General features: G+C 35.2%; 3 protein-coding genes across 3 annotated transcripts; 1 reads left to right on the top strand and 2 right to left on the bottom strand.

The window, feature by feature from the left end:
* Positions 1-165: 165 nt before the first annotated feature.
* LOC110797050 (plant UBX domain-containing protein 10) lies at positions 166-3,592 on the bottom strand. The gene is made up of 4 exons (XM_022002148.2): positions 2,591-3,592; positions 1,775-1,948; positions 1,440-1,649; positions 166-490 (listed from the first exon to the last, which is right to left on the bottom strand). Exons 1-4 carry the CDS (start codon positions 3,197-3,199, stop codon positions 263-265), a joined length of 1,221 nt encoding a protein of 406 aa, XP_021857840.2. The 5' UTR covers positions 3,200-3,592; the 3' UTR covers positions 166-262.
* A 7,860-nt stretch (positions 3,593-11,452) lies between these two features.
* On the top strand, positions 11,453-14,978 carry LOC110797051 (uncharacterized). The gene is made up of 7 exons (XM_022002149.2): positions 11,453-12,181; positions 12,282-12,368; positions 12,492-12,704; positions 12,867-13,031; positions 13,126-13,179; positions 13,293-13,439; positions 14,407-14,978. The coding sequence occupies exons 1-7, from the start codon at positions 11,960-11,962 to the stop codon at positions 14,782-14,784; spliced, it is 1,266 nt and encodes a 421-aa protein (XP_021857841.1). The 5' UTR covers positions 11,453-11,959; the 3' UTR covers positions 14,785-14,978.
* A 3,480-nt stretch (positions 14,979-18,458) lies between these two features.
* On the bottom strand, positions 18,459-24,018 carry LOC110797052 (arginine-specific demethylase JMJ20). Its single transcript, XM_022002150.2, has 9 exons — positions 23,552-24,018; positions 22,358-22,537; positions 21,360-21,519; positions 21,129-21,246; positions 20,364-20,433; positions 20,200-20,280; positions 19,688-19,744; positions 19,487-19,598; positions 18,459-19,029 (listed from the first exon to the last, which is right to left on the bottom strand). The coding sequence occupies exons 1-9, from the start codon at positions 23,780-23,782 to the stop codon at positions 18,539-18,541; spliced, it is 1,500 nt and encodes a 499-aa protein (XP_021857842.1). The 5' UTR covers positions 23,783-24,018; the 3' UTR covers positions 18,459-18,538.
* Positions 24,019-24,274: the final 256 nt, after the last annotated feature.

Raw genomic sequence — 24,274 nt, 5'->3', positions numbered from 1 at the left:
TTTACTATTCATAAACTATTCATGATAGATTGGTGCATGTGTCTAAACGTTCTTTCAGTGTAGAAAGAGCACGAAGAGTAAATGCTGTAGACGTGATTTGAATACAGGTTTTGGGCACCACATTAGTTGTAAATTTGTAATGTATCATGCAAGATTGCAAATAAGTAGTCCATACAAAAATTAATACTTACTTTTCATAAAGATTCTAAAGATTTTACTAAACTGATAAATGTTTTTCAGGAAGCTATATATGAAGTATGAACTAAAGAATGTCCAACAACAAACTAGCTCTAGGATGAAGACCAGCATCCTCTAAAGTCATGTCCATCTGATCAGCACCGTAAACTTTTCTTGGGAAGCTTGATATTAACCTGTAATTCTCAACTCCTGGTAAATCCAGTGAATCTATGTAGAAGTAAATTGCCTGCACTTTGTCTGTTGCTGAGAAACTGTGCTCCTTTCGTTCTCCATTCGGAAACCTTACCAATATCTACCAAAAATATCATCGAAAAAGACCAGGTTAACAGACAAAATCTATCAGGTTAACAACAGTTAGCATGTAAAACACATTGATCCAACAGATGAATGGGGAAAGGACTACTTTTTGAACAGTTATTAGACATCAAATACTCAGTTTGATCTCACTATCAATCAGCATATTTGGTTTCAATAGTATTCCACCGAGGTATCATGAGTCCTATGACTTTTTTTTAATTAGGTAAGAAGAAATGACCCTACTGAACCAACACCTGTCACAGGTTAGCCACCCCAGCTACGCAAGTCTACGTTTGAGCCACTCACAAACATTACGTAGCTATGTGTCCTATGAACACGGGGAGGCGAAGTCCTATGACATATTCAATAGTGCCATGGCGCCAAGGCGGTACCTAGATTTAACTTAAGAAAGAGTTTCATTTAGCTACCACCAGGTTGTAAGTTTGTTAAGATGTTGGTGGTATCTAATTGAAACAACTTTCCAGAATTCATGGTAAATATTCTGAGTTAATTATCACAAATTGTATAGCCAAAGTTATGTTAGCAAAAAAATTTATATTTGTATTCACAAGTACTTGCATTATTGCAGTCAAAGTTTAACTTCAAAAAGTAAAAACAAGACTAATTTACAGATGATAAAAGCCTAGAACATGGGGATGTTTCTTGCACACTGTTAATGTACTTAACAAAATAGATCACTGAATTAAGAGAAAAGTCTTAGATAAAAGCGTCTCACACTACCTTATCCGCGAGATACTAAAATTTTAAATTTACTCCACATAATAGTAACAAAATAACCCCGGTTTTGCAATAAGTTGATGTGAGACCGCCTCACACTAAACTTTACCAAATAATTAGCGAAATTACTGCCTTAACGATATACTCCGTACTAAAATTTACTCCAAAAAAAGAAATTGTACCGAGACAGATAAAAAACAAATTACCTGTGTGACCTGAGTATTATTGGCTGTACTGGGACTATCCTTGTGCAGATTTTCTCTATTCATTGCAGCTGATTCTTTGACATGACCAGCTTTGTCTGGTGTAGGATTTTGTCTTGGCCATTCACTCAATCCTCTGTTTGATGCTTGTGTTATTGTTTCTGGTTTCTGAACTGTTCTTTCTGCAGGTATATTCTCCAGCCTCTCTTTCTCCTAAAATTTCGAAAAAGAAAAGAATAATCAATGTGTCATTTTTTATGGTGGGTTTTGAATTTGAATAAATTGATCACCATTCATAAAGGAATTGTATTCTTGTAAAATGTGAAAAGAATAAAAACCTGGTCTAATGTTAGGGATGCAAAGTATGCAGCATCTTGTTCTTCCCTCAATCGACGATCTGCATTTTTCTTGTCTTCATCTTCGGTTCTTGTATTGCTAAAGGCAACCCCTTGTTCTTCCAATGTTCTTTGTAGTATTTCTAGTAGTTCTTCTGGGGAAACTGGTCCTTCAATCTAAAACATTTAGGTATTACGCGAAAGAAATGAACAAAAGATCAGTATAATTTCTTAAGGACTACACTTACTTACTGTAGTTACTTAGATAGTTATATTACAATGATTTGTTTGCTAAATCAAATACATTAACATTAAGATTTAAGAGTTTACCAAATGGAAAATTAAAATTCAAATCAAAGAGTCCCTTTTAATTTGGTTAAAGTTCAATATAACATCCAGCAAACATCAACAGCAAGAATCCTAAACAGTTTCTGGTTCTGAAACCGGGTACCCAGAGTTTTCTCTTGTTCACCCTTTACTAAGATAAATCAAGTACATCTACCCTTAATTCTTTAACCTCTAACAGACTACAGATACACTCATAAAGCTGCAAAGGATTAAATATTCAGCAATGGAGATAATATTAATCATTAAAAGTACTGTTCAAACAACAATTCTTCCCCAATAATTATAGCACCCTGCCTATTTTCATTTCTCCACCCAAATTTTTCATAATTCAGCAATGGAGATAATATGGTGAGCATGTGCAACAACCTCCACCCAAATTCTTTTATAATTTTTCTTAGATTCTGTGAAAAGGGGCATCAAGAAATAATAAAAACTAATACTTCAGCAAAAAAAACAGTAAAAAACCCTAACCTGTTGCAGAACAGAGATATTATCACCAGAAGCAGGAGCAATAACAGCAGAAAATGGAAAACTAGCTGGCCTTAAAACACCACCCATCTGCAAACCCTCTCCTCTATCAGAAATTGCACCCCAACTGACAAAATTAGCATCAATGAACTGAACTACAATCTCTGAACACAAAGTCTGTCTGCAAAACTCTGCAGTAAAAGGATGATTAGTAGAATGTAAGTATAAGAACACAAGTTTTTTCTCATCTTGGGCAATCTTTAATGCTTGAATGAACCTACAAGCATAAAAAAATGGATGTGTTACACCATAATTCTGCTCAAAGTTGTTCAAAAATCCCCATTCATCGTTGATCAACGCGGTGTTTGGCTCGTACTGGGGTGGGAATGATGGGAAGTGAGGCTGTGGTAGTACTGGTGGTGGTGGTGGAGGTGGTGGTGCAGGGAGGAATTCTTGGTTTCTTCTTTCTACTCTGTTCATTAAATCAATACCTTGTCCCATTGCCCTTGAAAATCCTTCCATAATATTTCTTGGTAGATTTATCATCCTTCTAACAATCCCATTGTAATTAGGAAAGTCTCCTGATCTTGTTCTTGAATTTTGTCTTGACATTTTTGGTTTTTCAGGAACTGAATTGGTGTTGGTGTGTATGGAAGTGGATTATTTCCTCAGGACAAAACTTCTGGGGGTGATAAGTCAAAAGGATAAAACAAAAAAAGATGAACTGTTTCTTGCTCTAATGTTTTTATCACAAAATCAACTTTGGATTCTATCAAGAAATTGTTTTTTCAGATAAAAAAACTAAAACATTATGGCAAGATTACAAAATTGTGTATAATTTTTCCACCCTAACATGAAATTTCACAAGATTTTGCTTTAACTTTAGGTGGCATCATAAGAGTGGGGTAATTAAGATTTAGTAATCAACTTTCAAAGCAATATGTTTAATTAGACAAGATTAGAGTGAACATTGCACAAAATTGACAATATTTTCTATAATTTTTGATGCATTTTTCAGTCCTTTTCTTTGTCTTTCTCAAGTATGTTATGCTTAAATTAGAACTTCCTATGACATTAAACTTTATCTAGAATTAGCATAAGTTTTCCTACAAAAGAATGAAATTTGTGTTTGAAGACTGTAGCAACCACAACTCACAAGTCACAACTTGTTAGTTGTGACTTGTGACCATGACGTGACTCGAATATTTCATCATAATATACAATGGACGGGGGACGGGGTCAAGAGAAAGGATACTCCAATGTACTCCGTATATCTTTTGATTAAAATGGAGATGTAAAGGCCGACAATTATTGGATTTGATGGGTTTCGAGTATGTAGTTAGCCATATACATTACTTATCGAATAACATTACTACCAACAACTAGTTTTACCGAACATATCTGGATGATGGAATGATTTGATACAAACTAGAATCTAAAGGTAATGGTGCTTTACAAAACTTTTGACCTTGAGAACCAAGAGAATCTTCTCTAATTAAATTGAGCAGTTTTGTCCTGTACACTGATAATTTCCTTTGCAGCTAATAGTTCATACTTTGCTGAAGGCCATTCCTTTTAGTGGAGCTTTTTGTAAAGCCTATGGCAACCAACAGCCTTCAACTTTTCTTATCATTTTTATAAAACCCATTATTGGTTATATCACATGGCTGATGGCTTCCCACACTCAATCCAGAACTATCTCCATCTTCTTCATACTAGGACTATGGAGACATAGATAGTGATCATACAACTAAATAATCATTTCTTATTTTCTACTAGTACTACACAACTAGCTAGTAGTATAGTGCTTTTTGAACCGACGTATGCTTAGACGTAATTAAAGATCGCCGTGGGCTTAAACGGACCGGGCCCACTCTCCATTGTCCCGGGCCGGGCTGAAAAGTTCAAGACCCGGCCCAGACACACAGACTGTCGTGTAATGCTGGATCGGCCCGTCGTGCCTAAGCCTATTTCACTAAATTTAGCGTGCTTTGTCATGCCGGGTCGAGTCAAGTCGTGCCTTGTCGTGCTTTTTAAAAAAAATGCGGCTCAGGCCTGGCCCACGACTCTGTGCTCGTGTCGGGTCGCTCTTTTTCGGGCCTGCCCGGCCCGGCCCGACCAACGACCATCTTGAGACGTAATAGATCAGCTGGTAAAGAAGTTGTTCCACCTTAACTCATCTCAATTAGATATTTTGATTTCGTTCCCTCGGGAGAGAGTTTCCCTAGCCGGGACTTGACCCGACTTAAATTCGGATCAATCACAATTCACAATAGATTATTGAGGTGCCCTAGCTTGAAAATTAAAGAAATTAAGCACAATACAACACTATTTTGCTAGGGAAATGAAGTATGATAATAGAAAACCAAGGTGATTGTGATCTGTTTATGATTTGGAGGTGTTGTTTGTTTCTGTCTCAATCAATATCAAGCAGGAAAAAGGAAAACTTTATCATATGCTGTGGAATTAGACCATATTAATTAATTATTAATAAAGGAAAAAGGTGCATTATTTAAAAACTTGTGGCGCTTGCTTCTGAATTCACATATAATAGGGTGGTTTGGTGGCTCCTTTCCTTTCCCCTCATCTTATCCATCACAGAATGTGGGGTTAGTCATAAGTGAGGTTGAGTAGAAAAATAACACTCCTACGTATAAATGAACTAGCCCTATAGAGTACTAATTTCTCAATAATAAAATGGAATGATATGTACAATTATGCTTATTTCAACAAATGAGATCGGCACAGTGATAAACACTGATAACATGTGTACGATGGATTCACAAGTACAAAATTCCTCCTCTCTCTTCTCCCATTTTAATTTATATTTTGTAATATCCTTGTGGCTCATTCAGACCAAAAACAATTACTTACGGAGTATAAAGTTTATTTTACTATTTCCTATCGCAAATTAAGGATATATCATATTTTCCGAATATCTAATTTAATATATGTAACTACTTGTTTCGGGTAGAGGAGGTATAATTACTAGTTAGTCCATCAATATAAGGTTCTGGATGTATACCATTTTTTTTTAACGCATAGCACGCCTGAATCACTAGAACTTAAATCTGACTACATTCAGATTCAACCCGAGTTGCACATCTTGTTTATGGTGAGTGGGTCCCGAGACCTTCCTTAAGAGAGGTCAAACTGCTTACTACTTGATCAAACTCTCCGACTACATCCGGATCCGACCCGTGTCGCACACCTTGCTTATGGTGGGTGAGTCTCCCAACAAGAGTTTTTGCATACGGCAAGGCTCGAACCCGAGAGCGAGACCTCCCTTAAGCGGTATTAAGCTGCTTACCACTTGAGCCAACTCTATGTTGGTGAGTCAAACTCTATGTTAGGAACTTAGGTGATGTATACATTTCATGCCTATTATTCTATTAATATTATCAACAATTCAACACAATGGTCATAAAGAAAGGAGCCTTCTTCTGCCTTCCAATAAATACAAGTTCCATAGATAGTTACTTATCGAAGAATACAAGCTTCAAATTGACGTTTTATGATTAGAAAGTGCAAATACACAACAATGCTTGAGTCACATTCCAAGTGGCAAGAAAAAGAAGAAAAGAAAAAGACCTGATTCAAAGCTTATTTTTTCTCTTCAAGAAGAAATTGACTTCCTTCAAAAAGCAACTATGGATTAGAATTGAATTGATACTTTGGTGCCCATATCTTTTCGTCGGTCACACTTTATTCTAATTACATACATCTTATGGTTATGGCTTATCAAGACCTCATACACATTAACCGACAAAAAAATCTAGATTAAGAACAGCCCGAGAAATTTAGTAATCGTTTAGTTGAACATAAGAAGTAAAACTTTCTAGTAAGATTTTTTTTAATGAGGAAATATTATTTAGATGAACACGAAAAGTTCTAATTATCTGGAAAAAATTAGGTAAATAACTTCTTTCATTTTGAGGGAAATGACACTTTCTATGTACCGTGATTTCCCACATTTCTACCAAAAAACAATACCATGATATTCTATTTCCTAGGAATGTATAATTCTCATGAGTTTACATGATTTGTGAACTATTCAAAAAGTACAACTTAAAACTATACTTCGTATTTGTGAGAAACTCACAAACATTAGCACATAAGTAGTACATACTACGTACAACATAGAAGTAGGCAAGTAGCTATAATTTTCGAACTCAAATTGAGTTTTATGGTAGTTGAACTTAAAATTTAATATTGAAAAAGCTCAAGACTCGATTCAAGTTGGAATAGCATGACTATTGGATAGGAGAAATATATAATTCACATTGTCATTCCCACATAAAATGTCTCAATAACAAAGTCTCGGATGGAATTCCTAAATTCAAAACCCACTTCCAGACTTACATGAATTTCTTTACCAAATACTTCAGTCTTGCATGAAACTCCCTTCAAAACAGCCAATAACCACACCCTAAGCAACCCAAACTCGATCTTAACCTGCTTGATTGGCACCTCTATTCCCTAGCTCCTAGCTTGAGGTTGGCGCAACGACATGCTGTAATGTGTAAGCAAACACATCACATGGCCATTTCGTTAAAAAAATGTACCATTTCTTTTAGAAAAAGAGTGTCATTTTATTTAAAAGAGTACCATTTCGTTAAAAGGAGTATCATTTCGTTAAAAAATGTACCATTTTATTGTATTTTTTTGCTGTTATATTATTTTTACAAAAATATCACATCATTAAATTTTTACTTCCTACTAGCATTCAACATGTTTAAATAAGACTAAAACAGTAAAACCCACACTATCTCACGTCCCTTTGATATCATTATAAACAAATTCTATAATTAGTTAATTACAAACTTTAAGAAAGATCAGTCAGCATTGAATTTCAATTGTTCAAGACAAAAATCATCATTTATAAAAATTAGGCTGAATTCCATTGAGAATCTATATTCCTAAAGCCAGCTTTACAAAGGGCAGGCATGCTTTAATAACTGGGATAATAAACTTTTTCCCTAATGTGGGCCAATACATATTCTAATTTATCAACATTTTTTTTTTCATTTTTTTATATTCTTCAGGGATAGTGGGGAATGTATGGTGGGTCTATCTTTCTTTGTGAAAAGAAGTGACCTTATAATTATAAATATTAAATATAAATAAATAAGGATGTAAAGAAGTGGGAAGCAAAGCCCTGCCCAAAAACCCTAAAAAGGTTAACCAAATATTATGTTAGTGTCCATAACTTGCTGCCCCCAAAAACCATGTTTGCGCATGTAGTTATAAATGTAGAATCAATCTATCATCATTCAAATCATATGTATCACAGATTTCAAATATGCTACTCATTCACACCCCTCTATAATGTAGAATCTATGTGCATATAGGGGATGAGTGGATGACACTCATCACTCACCTCGGTCGCAGAAGACTAGACTTGATAAAACCGACCCATATTTGATTAATATTCGACTTAAACTCGGATTTGTACCTAAAATAAGATAATCCGATTTTGACAAGAATCAAAATTGACTCTATCCAATTTGAAGTGACTTGCATAGTTGCATGGTTAAGGTAAATAGAATTGTGTTATGACCTTTTACCAACCAAAATACGCCCAAAATGACGTTATCCAAATAAACTTAAGTTAAGCTGAAACCGAACCAAATATAAGTATATAAGCATAATCAACTAAAGTAGACTTGAATATGATCGAAACTAAGGAAATGATTTTGGCACACCCATTATGAGAACACAGTTTTCTGTACTCCACTTACAAAGTCACAAAGGGGAATCAATTATTGGGTGTGCCTAAATCAATCAATGGGAATACCAAAATCAATTTCCTCATAACCAAATTCGATTTAAACCATTAAACATGGCCAAAAAATGTGAAACATATTGTCATAGAAATCAACCCAAATGGCACAACAGAATGGGAGGTGCATAAAAGAACCAATAAGGAAACATTGAGTCTGCCCTTTCATTCAGTAAAATTGAACAAGTAGCTGGAGATTGTACAATAAATTAAGTGCAGGACAGCAATAAATGACTCAGAATACAAACCATTCAAGTTATTTTCCATCAGAATTCAGGAGCAAATGCCCATAATTTTGGTGGGAATGGTAGTGGGGCCAAAATCCCAGATTGAGCGTGTACAACGGTTTTGATGTAATGGCAGTAGTAGTAGTGCATTCACTCTCTTACTACACCACACCACACTTTATTTCTGTTTCTTATTTCTAGAGGGAGGTCATATGATATTGCCGGGTGACCCAAATGTGTCGAGTAATCGAGGGCCGCCTTGAAAAATAAGACCCGATTTGATGTACTATATAACATTTAGGTTGCACCGGGTCGGGCTGTTGGGGACGGGGTAAAAAACAGAGTATAACACGTTATGGATAGAGGGATAAAAGGTTAATCCTAAGGGTCGGTAAAAGTTTGTTTATTCTGACCATTACGAGCCCTTAAAGTAGCACCCTAACTATAAAAAGTACTACAAGAGGTATGTACCACCACCTAAAACGGATCCTCGACAATCGGGCATGGGTATGGACCTATGATGCACAGACACTTTCAAAAATATAAATTAACCGTTTCCAAAACGTGCCAGACACACCGACACTCGGAAACATAGACAACCGAGCTTATTACCTTATGATACCAAACTTTGTTTTTCCCGTTTTTCCGTATCCGTGTCCCATGTCCGTGCAACTTAGGTATGGACACTTCGACATTTCAATTTGGACAATCATGATTTTTTTCACAAAATAGCTGTGTCGGATACTTGGACATGTATCCATGTCCGATATGGGTATCCAAATCCCGGTAACATGTGTAGTAAGACATTAATTGATCCCCAAAATCAACTAGGAGCTTGATTCTCTCTATAGGAAAACAATGATATATACGGAGTAAGGTACACTTAGTATAAGGTATTTTTGAGTTAGTTAAAATTGTACATCAAACCTACGATAGTGACAAACTGACAAACAGGTACCCTTTGAAGAGCACATGCTTGACTTGCCGAAAGAAAACTAGTACTCCCTCCGTCCCGGAATACTTGACCTGTTTTCCTTATCGGGCCGTCCCTTAATACTTGACCTGTTTCTAAAAATGGAAATATTCTAACAATATTATATTATTTCTCACTCCACCCATATTAACCCACCTACCCCTACTCCATACAAAAAATAATTAAAAATTCAATCCCTACTCTCCCCCAACCCCACCCCTTTACATATTTTCCACTAACTACAATAAAATAATACCCCACTATCAACTACTACCTATTAAATTAAATAAGTCAATTCAAGTCCCTTAAACTCTGTGCCGGTCAAACCGGGTCGAGTATTCCGGGACGGAGGGAGTATCAATTAGAAATTTCAATTGTGCTTTTTCATACTCTTTCTTTTCTCTCATTCCTTTCTTTTCCTTTCCTTTTGTTATACCAAACGACCTATAGTACTGTCTTAATAAACTGCAACTGAATGGTGATGTTTGGATGATTTCACAACACTTTTAGCATTTCAAAATGTCCAGAATTTTTTGGGTTTCACCAAAACCTATTTTCTGGAATAAACAGAACACAAATATAGTTTGCATATCTAGAAAACACAAACGGGAGCCTCTGCTGTTGTGCACATAAATTTTTATAGGTAAAAGCAACATACACATGCTGCACATTTCTGCTAAATAATTGAGATACATATAAATTATAATGTCATAAAAGATAGTAACGTTTTTTTAGGGTGACACCCATGGCTCCAGGGATCGAATCCCGTTTACATCACCGCCCTTTATGAACTCCATATATTAATGATGAAATAATTCGCCGAAATTAGTCATTAAATGTCAATAAGGCTCATTTAGTAATTATTTCCAAAGGTTAAATAGTAGTTAAAAGTTTTTACAAACAGGAGTCTAAAGAAACTTCAAAAGCAAGATAATTATAAGGTTTCAAAATCATTATTATTTAGATATGATCTGAGATAATATATGGCCCATTTTTTTTTTGAAAATTCAAGGCATGCTTTAAACCCCACTGGAATACCACTAGCTTTCATTGTGGTACCAACATTATAATGGTACTATAGTTTCACAGGACATAATAATGTTCAGGGATTGAAAAAGCAGGTAACATAGAGGTGTGGTTAGTGGAAGGAAAATGCAGTCAGTATTTATTCACCATTTTAGGCAAAAAAAAATGTTTTTATAAAAAGTAAGAAGCAAAAATTCCAACTTAGTGCAGTAATAATACAGGAAAAGAAAGCATTGATCTAATTCATCGTCAAGAAGATATTGACCATTCTTTCTCCAGTTTCTGACAAAAGAATTTTGTTACCTAGCCAACAGCTGGTGTAACAATTAGGCCCTAAATGGAAAATAATCTACTTCCTCCGTCATTGAATCAGTTCTCGCGTTGATAGTGTAATTCAAACTAGTAATGTAATACAAACTCACAAACTCTAAAGGTTTAGACTTTAGAGTCTCGGACCTAGATTTGTTAAGGTAAAATTGTTTACATCTGAACCTTTTCAAACCCGACAATTAGTAGCGTTGTTAGTAAGTTGCAGACTTGTAGGTAAGGTTAAACACGCCCCCCACTCATTTCACACATACTCGATCACACAAAGAGAGTCTCGGACCTAGATTGTTAAGGTAAAATTGTTTATATCTGAGCCTTCTCAAAACCCGGCCATTAGTAACGTTGTTAGTAAGTTGTAGACTTCTGTAGGTACGGTTAAACACGTCCCATACTCATTTCACACATACACACATCAAGAAAGTCTCGGACCTAGATTGGTAAGGTAATTTTTTTTACATCTGAACCTTCTCAAACCCGGTCATTAGTAGCGTTATTAGTAAGTCGTAGACTTGTAGGTAAGGTTAAACACGTCCCATACTCATTTCACACATACAGATTAAGAAAAGGAGCTACTTTTTTTGGGAGCTGTCAACGCATTATGGTTAAAGTTAAACTAAGTAAAACACAACTATCCAAATGGTGTGCTTTAAATAAGATTGGGGGACCTAAAGTGTGTGTCAGATCAAAAACCAAGACACAGGAATCTATTAAAGGCAAAGAGCTTAGCTGTCTGTTTATGTGCCTTAGAGAGGATGGAGGGAAGTAGTGTGCCTTCTAAATCATTGGAAATGGTGAGGCAGTAAGATTGAGCCCCCTGCCCTTCATTTGAATGCCTCTAATTTTTTTGTTTTGTTTTTGGAAGTAATAGAATAAAAACCTTCCTATCTAGGACAAAATACTAGAATAAACATACTCAACTACTCAAGTGTTGTTCATCACAGAAGACAAGAGTAATACATACAAAAAACCCCACAAATCATTCCAAGCAAAAAAAACAAAGAAGAGATATTGTATAAACTTCAGAAATTCATACCTATATGGCTCCAAGAAGTAGTAGTAGTAGTAGTAGTTGTTGTTGTTGTTGTTCCTCGTTCGTTATCAAATTTGTTGTTTCCTTCCTAGTTGTCGCTTCCGTTGTTGGTCCCGCGCTCTCGCTACCGAGCAACCAAACGTTCGGGCCGTTACATGAGCTGCAGAAATTAAGGAGGATCAGAGCTCAACTTAAGAAAATCAACAAGCCTGCAGTCAAGTCTATTAAGGCAAGCCCCTTTTCCTAAACCAAAAAAGAAAAGAAAAGGGATACATCATACATGCATGGAGAATGAATTAATCATATGTTTATTTGTTTTCTTATAACAGAGTTCTGATGGTGATTGGATAGACTGTGTTCCGTCTCATCTTCAACCGGCTTTCGACCATCCCGAACTCAAGGGACAAAAGCCACTGGTAATAAACAATAACAATAAACAATAAACAATGAACAATGATTGTACAATCAAAGGTTTCAAGTGAAACAATATAGCATAATGTTTCAGGATATGTAATAATGTATTGATATTTCTTTCACAGGATTCACCAGATAGGCCGAAAGGTTTTGAGCCTGTTGATGAAGTGACAGAGAGTGTTCAACAATGGGCTGAATCTGGAGAATCATGTCCAAATGGAACTATTCCAATCAGAAGAACTACAGAAGAGGATTTTCTGAGAGCTAGTAAATTTGGAAGATTTGGAAGGAAGCCTAGAAGAGGTGTTAGGCGAGACTCAGACGGCAGTGGTCATGAGGTTAGTGAATGTTTAACAGTTTCTGAATATCGAAAACACAAAACAGAACAATATAATACAGAACTTAACAAATTGGAGTAATTCATACAATTCATAACATTTGAAGGTGATGATTAATAAGCATGTCTGGATTCCTAATACATGATTTTTCTGTATTTACAGCATGCGGTGGCGTTTGTTAATGGGCAACAGTTTTATGGTGCTAAAGCAAGTATGAATGTTTGGACACCTCAAGTGAGTGATGCATATGAATTTAGCTTGTCTCAAGTATGGGTCATCTCTGGTTCATTTGGCAATGATCTTAATACGATTGAAGCAGGCTGGCAGGCAAGTATATCAGATTAACATTCATATTATAGGTTCTTAATCAGGAAATTTTGATTACTAAATAAACTGATCAATTTTGTAATATGTTTCTCAGATAAATCCAGCTTTATATGGTGATAAATACCCTAGGTTCTTCACGTATTGGACGGTATGTTTCTTAAATTGTTGTTTCCATGACTAAGATTTCGTATCCAATCACATCATATTCAATCTTATACAATGGTGACTAATTCAAACGTTTTTGTTTGTGTTTTTATATAGACGGATGCATACCAGGCTACTGGATGCTACAACTTACTGTGTTCGGGCTTTGTTCAGACGAACTCCAAGATCGCAATTGGAGCAGCAATCTCACCAAGATCATCCTTCAAGGGTAGACAATTTGACATCAGTATCACAGTTTGGAAGGCAAGTTTGAACATTCTACTATTCTAGTTTCCAAAAAAAATAAAAAAAATAAAAAAAATCAACTTTCAAATTATTAGTCCCACTGTATCGAAATAATAAGCCACATTTCTATTTTAATTCATCCCAATTCTCAAAACAAACGGCCACTTTCTAAAATTAGTAAGTTAATTTTTAATGATACCTTTATCTAAAAACTCTACCGAGAAAGACTACTTGTGACATGGTGGCGATGTTAAAACTCGCTTAAAGAAGGATAGTTGATAGTTGTTATAAGCATTTATTCAAGTGTGGCCTACACATATTTAGGTCCTGATTTGAAGAAGAAACAAAACTTATTTATGGTTCATATTAAAGTCAATATTTAGAGGGGCATAGCATTCATAGCAAAGAATGCAGCAGCATTGTCAAACTAGTTGACCAAGCAATAAACAAACCAGGATCTCATCTGGCTAGACAATAAGCTTGATTTAACCCTGACTGCTAAAATCTGCAGCCAAAATTCAACATCTTTCTTCTTAATATTGTAATATTGGATTCACTCAGTCAAAATTTACTTATGCAGAAGTACATAGTAAGTCAACTATTGTCTAAAGTTATACAGGTTTGATTAGGATAGCTTGTGGTTGGTTACCTATCTATAAGGCAATATATATTCTGTATAACAGTATAAGTTTAAACATTGAACAACTTGCTTAATAATTAGAACCTAGAAAATCAAGGGAAGAAGAAGACAAGAATCCCTAGGAAATGACAGATACTAGGAGCATGAAGAAGTACTGAGTCATTTTCACAACTATGCATCTTCAGAGTCGTTTTCACAACTATATATTCTCTGAAAGCACTGCACAACGGATAAGAAATAGATGCAATCATAAAATCCAAACAACGTTACTATTTTTTTTCGCAAGAATTAATTATCATTTTTGAGAATGAATCTAATTAAAGAGAGGCTTTTTATTGTATGCAGGACCCTAAGCATGGACACTGGTGGCTTGAACTCGGATCAGGGCAACTAGTTGGGTATTGGCCGGCATTCTTGTTTAGTCACTTAAGGATGCATGCAAACATGATTCAGTTTGGAGGAGAAATTGTTAACAGCAGATCTTCAGGTTTCCACACATCTACTCAGATGGGTAGTGGTCATTTTGCAGATGAAGGGTTCACAAAAGCAGCATATTTTCGTAATTTACAACTGGTTGATTGGGATAATAACTTGATTCCTTTGTCAAATCTTAAACTTCTGGCTGATCATCCTAATTGCTACAATATAAGACAAGGAAGAAATAATGTATGGGGTAATTACTTCTATTATGGAGGACCTGGAAGAAATGTAAGGTGTCCTTAAAAACAAAAAAAGAAGAGAGAATTGTGTTTTTGATTTTTTTTTTTTTTCCCCTCATGCCTTTATTTGGGTTAGGTTATAAGTATTCATATCTTAGTAGATTATTACTTCTCCAACAATGAATCATTCAATGTGATCAGTGTGTATATCTAAGAAAATACAAGTTGTTGATAGATTATTTAGTCCATTGTGTTGTATCCAATGTTGTCCCTTCTCTTGTTTTGAAATCACTTTTTATTATTCATTCTACATAACTTGCTAATACTTAGGAGATAGGAAGACCAAGGCAGGGATTGGTGTAAGAAGGAAGTACACGAGGATATCGATCTTACCTAGGTCCATGAAACGGGAGAAAACCCGAAACTTCAAATGCCCGAGCAACCAACCTAGAATCACCATAACACTAGGGTTAGCATGTGTCTGTTACAGGAGGAAAACTTTGAATATGTCCTGTTCAACTTGGACTACAAGAATATGACCCATCAAGGAAATAAGGCATAAGTATCAACAGGCAGTCCTAAATGAATAAAGAAATGAACCTAATCACATATTAAGTGCTACTATTGGTTAATTATCATTAACATTAGGGTAGATTTACTTTTATAGAGAAAAACTAAAATTGCAGGTAGTCTATAATAACCCCTCTTCTCTGCACTGTTTCCTAATATAAGCTGCGCAGAAGTTACTCGAATTTTCATTTTCAATCTCCTACAAAATTAACTTTCTCTGTTCGGAAATAAAAGTCACATATCCGTGGGAATACGTACGGAAATTTGAGCATTAATCTATTCGAACTAAAAAAAACATGATCGTACACCCCAAAATAGTATACGTGACTACTATTTCCGGACAAAGGGAGTAATACTTACTAAGACATGACAGAGCATTACATACAAACAATAACATAACAACAAAATTGATAGCAGAGAAAAGAGTAGTCTCACTTTTGCCAAAGTGACAAATCAAGAAGAAAGCAAGCATGCAGTTTTAAAACTTAGTTGCAGCTTTCCTTTCCTCTTTGATGACAAAGGAATTACATAGCAGACCCTACAAAATGTTATAAGGCTTGATTATTCTTGCTGTTCTTAAAATCATAAAAAAAATAAAAAATCATATGAACACTTCTAACTTGCTAGTATACATTACAACAAACAAAACTACATTTACCAAAGTGCAAAGTCCAAAATTGAGGAAATCCATGATGCATTGAAGTCCACAAGTGATAGAGAAACCAAGCCATTGGAAACTTCTACTTATGAAAAAAACTCACACAATGCAAGGGCATGCATGTGCATCTTTGATTAGTTTAAATCCAACAGCAGAGCATCTCATCTCAATAAAACACAGCTTTCAAGAATCCAAAATATGACATAAAAGTTAATGAAATCACTAGAATGTGAGGAAATAGATGATCAAGTTAGTCAACTTAACAAGGAGTTGACCATACAAAAACAATTTGTGTTCCAAATAGTATAAGAACTACTTCAGGTAAATTTAAATATTAGGAGGCAGGAAGATTAATTAAGGACCAAATTAAAAAAACAAATGCAAGAAGATGTTGGTTTTACCTAGGTCAATGAAATAGGGAGAACCTGAAACATCGAAAAATGGAAGAAACTGACCTAAAATCACCATAACACAAGGGTTAGCATGTGCTCACTGTGGAAGAAGAAGAAATTAGAACATGTCTTGCTCATGCATGACTAAATTAACTGCATATATAAAATGAGTAATTTGTGGACAAATTTAGATGAATAAAGAACTGAACAGAAACCAAGAATATCACATACCACCTGATCAAAGATAAATTAGCGTTAGTAGATAATCATGAGTCGAGTTAATCAAAGATTTATTACATATATGAATATTTCTTGAGATAAAAAATTAATTTCTAAATGCAGTTAGACTCCAGTAATCTCTTCCCTGTGCAATCTCACATAGCTCTCAAATGCAGTTAGTCCATTAATCTGTTCTTGTTTTGGATCTTTGTCACTTAATAGTAGATCATATTAGAATTTCGAGGCGAAACCTCATAACATTGACCATTGTTTATTAAAATATCTATTGAATGATAATATAAAAAATCATTACTAGATAAAATTTTAAAACCACTGACATAAATCTTAAGATTACAATTTTATGGATTTGATAATTCATAAAGATATTGTAATAAACAAATGGTCAAAGTTGAGAACTAATATATGTACCAAGCAATACTAGTTTTATCAAAGCAAAGAGAGTTGAGGAAACCCATGATGTTCTATCTTTGAAGAAACTCACACCATGCATCAATGCAAGGGCTTGCATGTGTAAGTTTCAAGAACATAGTATCAAGTGAGTAACCAATCAATGTGACAAAAGAGATGATCAAGTGTACAGGTGTAGACAATGAAGTAATGAGTTGACAATTCAAAACAAAGAATGATAATACCTATACAGGTCAAACGGAAGAAGAAACAACATGAAGTAAGCAATTTCAAAGTTCACCAGTTGCTGGTAATATAACAATCTATTTTCTATTGAACCTCTACAAACCCAACATTCTATAACTGGAATTTGCAAACAAGCCAATAGCAAGATTTTTTGTTACCCGAGTCTGTTTATTTTTATTAAAGCTATTTATGTGGGTGTATCTAACACTCGAACATCTAACATACAATGAGTAAGTCTTGGGTGAGACTGTTTCAGACTAACCATAGAAAATAAAAAAAAGGTGACCCGCAAAGAGTAACAAATCACCCATAAAGTAGATAAAGGAATCCCATACGAGGCAATCGCTTTTGGGAATTTGCCAAATACATTACTTCGTATAAAATTGAACAAAAAACAGACTAAACACCTTTGAAATAAATTGGGTAACTCTTTGATCCACATCTCGACCTGGAACTTACTTCCACATCTGAGCATCACATGCAAGACTAGGATAAAAAATTGCAGCATTACTCACTTAAACTAGGTGCTACGGACTACCTACGACTTAAGGAGTTAAGGAACAATTCCTTCTCTAAGTGGGAAATTTTCTTCCTCCAGAACTAAAATAAAGTTATTCAGATTTTGGGCTAGTCTACCAGAGACTTCTCAGTTCTCATCAACAATAAACAGACAGTATCACAGAACGGGCTATCCAGATTTGGACACTACAAATGGTAACTAATCAAGCAATATGCAGCACCTATTTATAAGGATTTATAACATATAATGTCCTGAACAAAATAGATTCAGTCAGAGGATAAAGATACAGAATAAAGAAGAAAATACGCCCAGTAAAACAATCTGAAAGAAGTGATATGTTCCACTAAACATTCATAGCAGTAAAAGATCCAGAGAAGCCGAGTAGACAATCAAATATCATACTACTATGTCGTAAAAGAGGTCAAATACTAGGTAACATACTAACATTGTTAGTTGTTAAATAAGAGCAGGCAGCATATGGAAAGAATAGGTGAACTTGTACATGATAGGAAGTTCCAGAATCCAACATTCATGCTGGACAACCTCAGTGTTACTCAAGGCCATAATAAACAAAATAATATGTATAAAACGGTATTGAAGCACAGAACATCAAACCAGTATTATAGTCAGTTCATCAACTAGAGGCACATACCTTGTGTTGCCTAATTAGACAAATTTTCTACGATCAGAAGACAAAGATGTACAAATAGGGGACCTTTAGCAAGTATAGAAGTTATCTTCATTGAAAATTCTGTTAAATAATTTCCATTGCAATATCGCTGCAAGCTGAACATTGTAAATAAATTTATGAAGAAGCTAACTTTTCTTCTCTGAGCTCATCAACCAGTAATTTATCCAACAAAAGAGTAGAATCTTTTAGAATGAAGTCAATTAAGTTGATAAGGCTCCTTGAATTGGAAACAATCGACCCAATTGCAGTGAAGAGATCTTCATGTTTGATACCACTCCGTAGGGCGTCCCCACCTTCATAGTAATGACTGCATTCTCCATGAAGTTTTTTAAATATTCTGTTCAGAGCAGAGTATAGTTGTATAAAAGAAGGGTCCCTCCAGATCTTTTGGGTATCCAACAAGACTCCCTTGTCTTCTGCTAAGCTTGTAGATTCCATTCTTAAAGCAACTCTCCTAATAGACATTAGATTTGATATAGTATGCTCAGCCCACGAACATAAAGCCGCAGAATCATTTTTGCAGTCTTCAAGATGATTGCAGAGATGGAGCAAGTTGGCAATAGAAATGCGTACAATGAAGGTGAAGAAATCAACAAAGTTCATGCCTGTTTGAAAGAAAACAAATAAAAAGGGGTATAAGGAGCCAATCTCATTGAAAGAAATCAGAATACATAGAATTTTCAAATTACTAGTATAAAGCAAATGAAAGAGCTTTAGAAAATAGCCCTTAGAATTCTTCTGGTAGCATCCCTAAACAATACTTAACCATAAGTAATCAAAGATTACTATCTAGTCACCATGATACTCTACTTAGCAGTATAGAAAATGAAACCTACTAAAATTGACTTTTTAAGGAGAACATATAAAATTTCCTATAATCAATTATGTCACAAAAGTTTGTTTCATAATGTTTGAATATCACATTCTAATAAGCTTTGTCATACTGGGCTAACTTCAAATAATTTTCCTTGCTCTATGTCATGTACTCATGTTAAATGTGATGCTTGTCGATCGTTCCATACTCGTATTGGCATATATGCTAGGCTGCCTTAACTCTCTTACCTGTATTAGCAGCAAGATTACGCTGGCAGAGGCTCTCAAAATTATCACATATGTCCCTTACGTCTTCTATCAACTCCTTAGCCTCATTGTAGTCCCCTTCAAGCAAATTCCACTGCACGACACAAAACAAAAACACTCGTATAGTCGTATGACATTCTTCCCACTAATTATCAAATGAAAGGCATCATCTATTTAACTTACCACCCAGTCAAGATTATAAGCATTGAACCAATTATGATTGATAGATATTGTATCTTCCTGAAAATTTTACAAAGTAGACACTGTCATTAACAACATTGTTGCAGCCCAAATGCATCATAATTCAGAGGAAAAGAAATCTAGAAGAGATCTAAGTTAGAGTCTTAAATTCTTAATACATAAAATTAAGTCAGGTTTTTCACAAATATATGAGGTGTCACCACTGCCCTTGGAATCTTTCAATTTTCTTCTTTGGTCATCTTGTTTTTTTCAACTTCATTGTTTTCTAAATCATCAGTATTTCAGATCTAAGCATTAATACATCATGTCTGCATCAACCTGTTGCAATAATTAATGTGTTTACCTGCCCCAAGATCAATAAACTAGAAATAATATCTTGAATGACAGATTCCCTAATAACAATAGCAACTACTAATACTTGATGATACATACATCAAAGGAGCAAAACAAACTCAAAAGCTAAACTTTACAAAGCACAACAACTTTTGTCATACCAGATTATGCACTTGATGGTACCATCCACTTGGAACAAATATTATTTCATTCTTTTGTTGGGTACATTCCAACCAGATAGCCTGTGCCAAAAATTCAAGGGTAAATATATTCCCAAAGAACGCTTCAGAAAATTTTCCAGGGAGCTCAAACAGATTTAAGATACCTTCTCAAAACCAGGGAACTTCGATTGACTGACATCCTCGAAGATATTATACACAGAACTTTTCATATGCCTGTATTCATTAAAAGAAAAAGGAGTTAGCAATTCTAGTAGCAGACATGATAAGATCAAGTGAATAATTCAGATAAAGCACTCCCATTTTGTATAAGAGTATATGTAAAGTTGTAAACTGTATTTACTTTACTCAAGAATTGAAATCTCATAAAATTAAGATCCTTCAGTGCAGAAAAAGAAAGCTATGCAGAAATCTCATATCAGGTACAGACTAGAAAAAATAAAAGTTCTCATATGTGATTCACATAAAGAGATAAGATGAGAATTCTCATAAAAATCAACTTCTCATAGTACGCCATGAAGCAAGATATACAGTAGTATGACACAAATTATCTTATTTTCAATGATTTGCTAACATCACTTGTTCTCTATCTAACTAAAATCATCAGTTGTTCTCTGTCTAACTAAAAGAGATAGCTTTCAAGATCTGTTAAGGGGAGTACTAACAGAGGCGCATAGATACAACAGTAAGGCTATCCCAGTGTGGCATGGAAATTAAGGGGCACGCCTCTGGAACAGCCGCTCCACAAAATTGGGTAAGTTTGTCCACATTCGATACCTCAAAAAAGATCTACCTTTTGTGAAACCTTGCTGTAATAAAATGTGTTCATTACTCCAGTTACACAATCACGATCCAACTATTTAGTAATTGTTCTCATCGAAGTATTACTTAAACATACCTAACAATAGTACCTGTCAAACACAAGGTGATGTTGAGCAGGAGGAAGAAAAAGCCATAACTTTGTCCCACATACATTAGCTGACCAACTGTATGACCTGAAAACATCGGCATGCAAAGGAGTCCATGTACCTGGATGAAGAGGAATAAGCTCAGTAGTTATGAATCTGTGGGCTGCACAGTAACGTACACTAAAATAGGAAAACTGTCTTACAAGGTAGATGTAACTGCACCGAAGCCCCAACCTTTTGGTCCCATGTAAACAAATCGGTAGTCAGAGCAACTAATTTCATTCCTCTCCGGGTAATCAGGATCATCATGCATGTGATACTCGTCAAGGTACAAGTTCAACCAATCATCATTGAAAAAGACCGGAGTTTCATATGCCTTGTACTCAGGGTATTCCTGCCAACAAGGTTGACTTCAGTCAAAATCATTACGGAGTATGTGCCTTGGATGAACGATAATTACTAGTTTCGACAGGAAAGAGGGAATGTATAAAACAGCAACCACGCTGGACAAAATTGGGAACAAAGTTTTTCACTCATGGAATCAAAAGTGAACATAATGTTAAATATGAAAAAACCTCACCTAGCACAACAATGTGAACAATCTTTTTAGGTCAATGTCATTGAGTCATTGATAAGAGCCATACATGTCTTTTTGAGTAGCAGGTCATACCATACTAAAACTCTTAAAGCATCATTCAGGGTCAATCAGAAAGATAAGGCGTTAAAATGTGCATTAATATAACATACTTGTCATTGATTAACCTCATCAATTCAGCCACTAATTATAAAGCTAATTGACATTAGCCTCCTAAAAACTGAAGGAAAAGACTTCAAATTTAAGCTTTAGTGCAAAATGGTGACTCCCTCCATTACGTAGAACGGAGTGCACCATTTTTCTCATCATGTATAGAAGAGACTTCCACAAACACGTACTACAATATATCTGAAAACTATCTTTATTTTAGCAGTGTACAACTGCCTCCTGTTTAGCAGTAGCAACAATTTGTTTGCATAAGTAAGAACAAAAGAGCAATTCTGCTGCCTCTATTTTAAACTACAACACTACTTTACCAACACAAACAAGTTTCTCACTCTCTAAACTGAAAAATATCACCTAACAAAAATGTATCCTTCCCCATCTAAAATAGAAAACACAGTAAATTAGAAACAATAAAGAGATCAGAGCCGTAAATTAATTACGGAAAGTATGAGGGCCTGATTCCAATATATACCTTTACGAAGTGCCAGTCCTTCAAATACATAAAGGACTTATCACTACGGCCGTCAGTTGAAACATTGTGATGAGCCTCCTTGTTGTCTCCATTTAGTGTAAACCAGTATTCAATGAACTCAGAAACCGACATTTCTACCCTTTTTTGATCAGTGAATTCCTGATTATAACAGTCCGCAACCTGCAAATCATGAGGTGCATCATCATTGGACAATGTCAAATGCCGTTAAGTAGCAAATTGGACTTGATTAGTCATAGTATAATACACATTCAACGTAAGCTTGAACTACAAGTCAAACCTCCTGATACTGAACCATAAGGTACATCATATATTATGGCCTCATTTGGTTTATGGTGATGACCATGAACTCTAAAGCGCAGAGAAGTCACATTTTGTTGAAGGGAACTTCTTATCAAGGACATTGATTAGAGTTAGTGTTAGTGTGAAGGGAATTTCTCAATGGAACTACAGTCAAGCTGTGATGCATTACATGAAATCAGACAAGCAACATCCAAGCATCAAATTCGAATTAGAACAAAGGAAATAAACTATCCTTAGAGCACTACTGCGTAAACATGGTAAAAAACATTAATCCGGGCTCACTGTTGCAGTTATTCACATACCTATATCAACATGGTGCAAAAGAACTAGTCAAAGGCGCGACTATACCTAGTTTGCACATGTCTCTCTTCAATTAAAGAAAAAACTACATGGTGAGATCTAGTTTGATCATAGTAATCTAATAACAACTACAAACACACTAAAAATCTTAATTAGTCATCATTTATCAAAAGTTTGAGACCTTCAATACTCATGAGGCATAATGAATCATATGCATTTACACCATTCAGCTGTTTCACAACAATGATTATCACTTCAACTTCCAAAAGGCTCAATTTCACTTTTCTCTAGTTCTTTGCACTCTTTAACCATATATTACTCCTTGCATATTCCATACCTAAATAATAAGCCACATTTCTATTTCAGGCCATTCCATAGATAATACGAAGTAGGACACATTCTTAAAAGATTGCTCAAGTGAAACTTTTTTTTTCAAATTAACCAATACAATGACTACAATCATAATGCACCAGATTCAAAATCTATCGTGATAACCATCAAACTGTACAAAATAAGTTTCACAAATTGCACAAATCAAATACATGAATAAATAGGAGGGGGATTGTAGGTAACCTGAACTTGTGATTTTCCAAAGTGATTAGAGAAGAAAACGAGATTAGGTTTTCCTTGATCATTAACCCAATCTTCGCAAGCTTGCCAATCGTCCATTAAACCTGTCAAAACTACAGGTTGATTTTTGACAAGGTACTTTGCCACGAACTCGGTGTAACTCAGTTCCTTCCCATTCACTCTCTCTATCTCCCCTCCGATTTTAAGACCTTTTTTCAGTTCGTTAGCATCCATCTTTCTCCAAAATCGCTTACTTGACTCGGAGGCGCCGCCTTAACTCGGTGGCGCTGACGAGTCCACTCGGTTTCTTTTACAGCTTGCCAGTTTGGGGCCCATCCGCCCTTGTTTGTTTGTTCTTTCCGTTCCGTTCTTCTTTCCTCCCTTTTCTATTTTTTTATTTTCATGTGTGTTCTTTTTCTTCGCGTATCCAGGGAAATCGAAAATTCGTGAATAGTTCGAATAACATCAATTATGTAATTAAATCGGTAAGAAATATCACGAACTTAGGAAATAGAGATAAATTAGTTTTTAGCACGGTTATATGTTTTAATCAAATTTAAATTATGGGGAGGGATCCGGTGAGAATACTCTCTTAAGTAAGGACACCTCTATCAATAAGAATATCTTTTGAATCGTATGATTAAATGAGATTCAATGGCCACGATCTAATCTCGCGAAACTGTCATAATGGCACAATCTTAATTAAACATAAGCAAGCAAACTTAT

The sequence above is a fragment of the Spinacia oleracea genome, chromosome 5 (assembly GCF_020520425.1).
Source record: "Spinacia oleracea cultivar Varoflay chromosome 5, BTI_SOV_V1, whole genome shotgun sequence".
NCBI lineage: Eukaryota > Viridiplantae > Streptophyta > Magnoliopsida > Caryophyllales > Amaranthaceae > Spinacia > Spinacia oleracea.
Note: the sequence above shows the minus strand (reverse complement) of the source record. Positions and strands in the feature narration are given on the sequence as shown.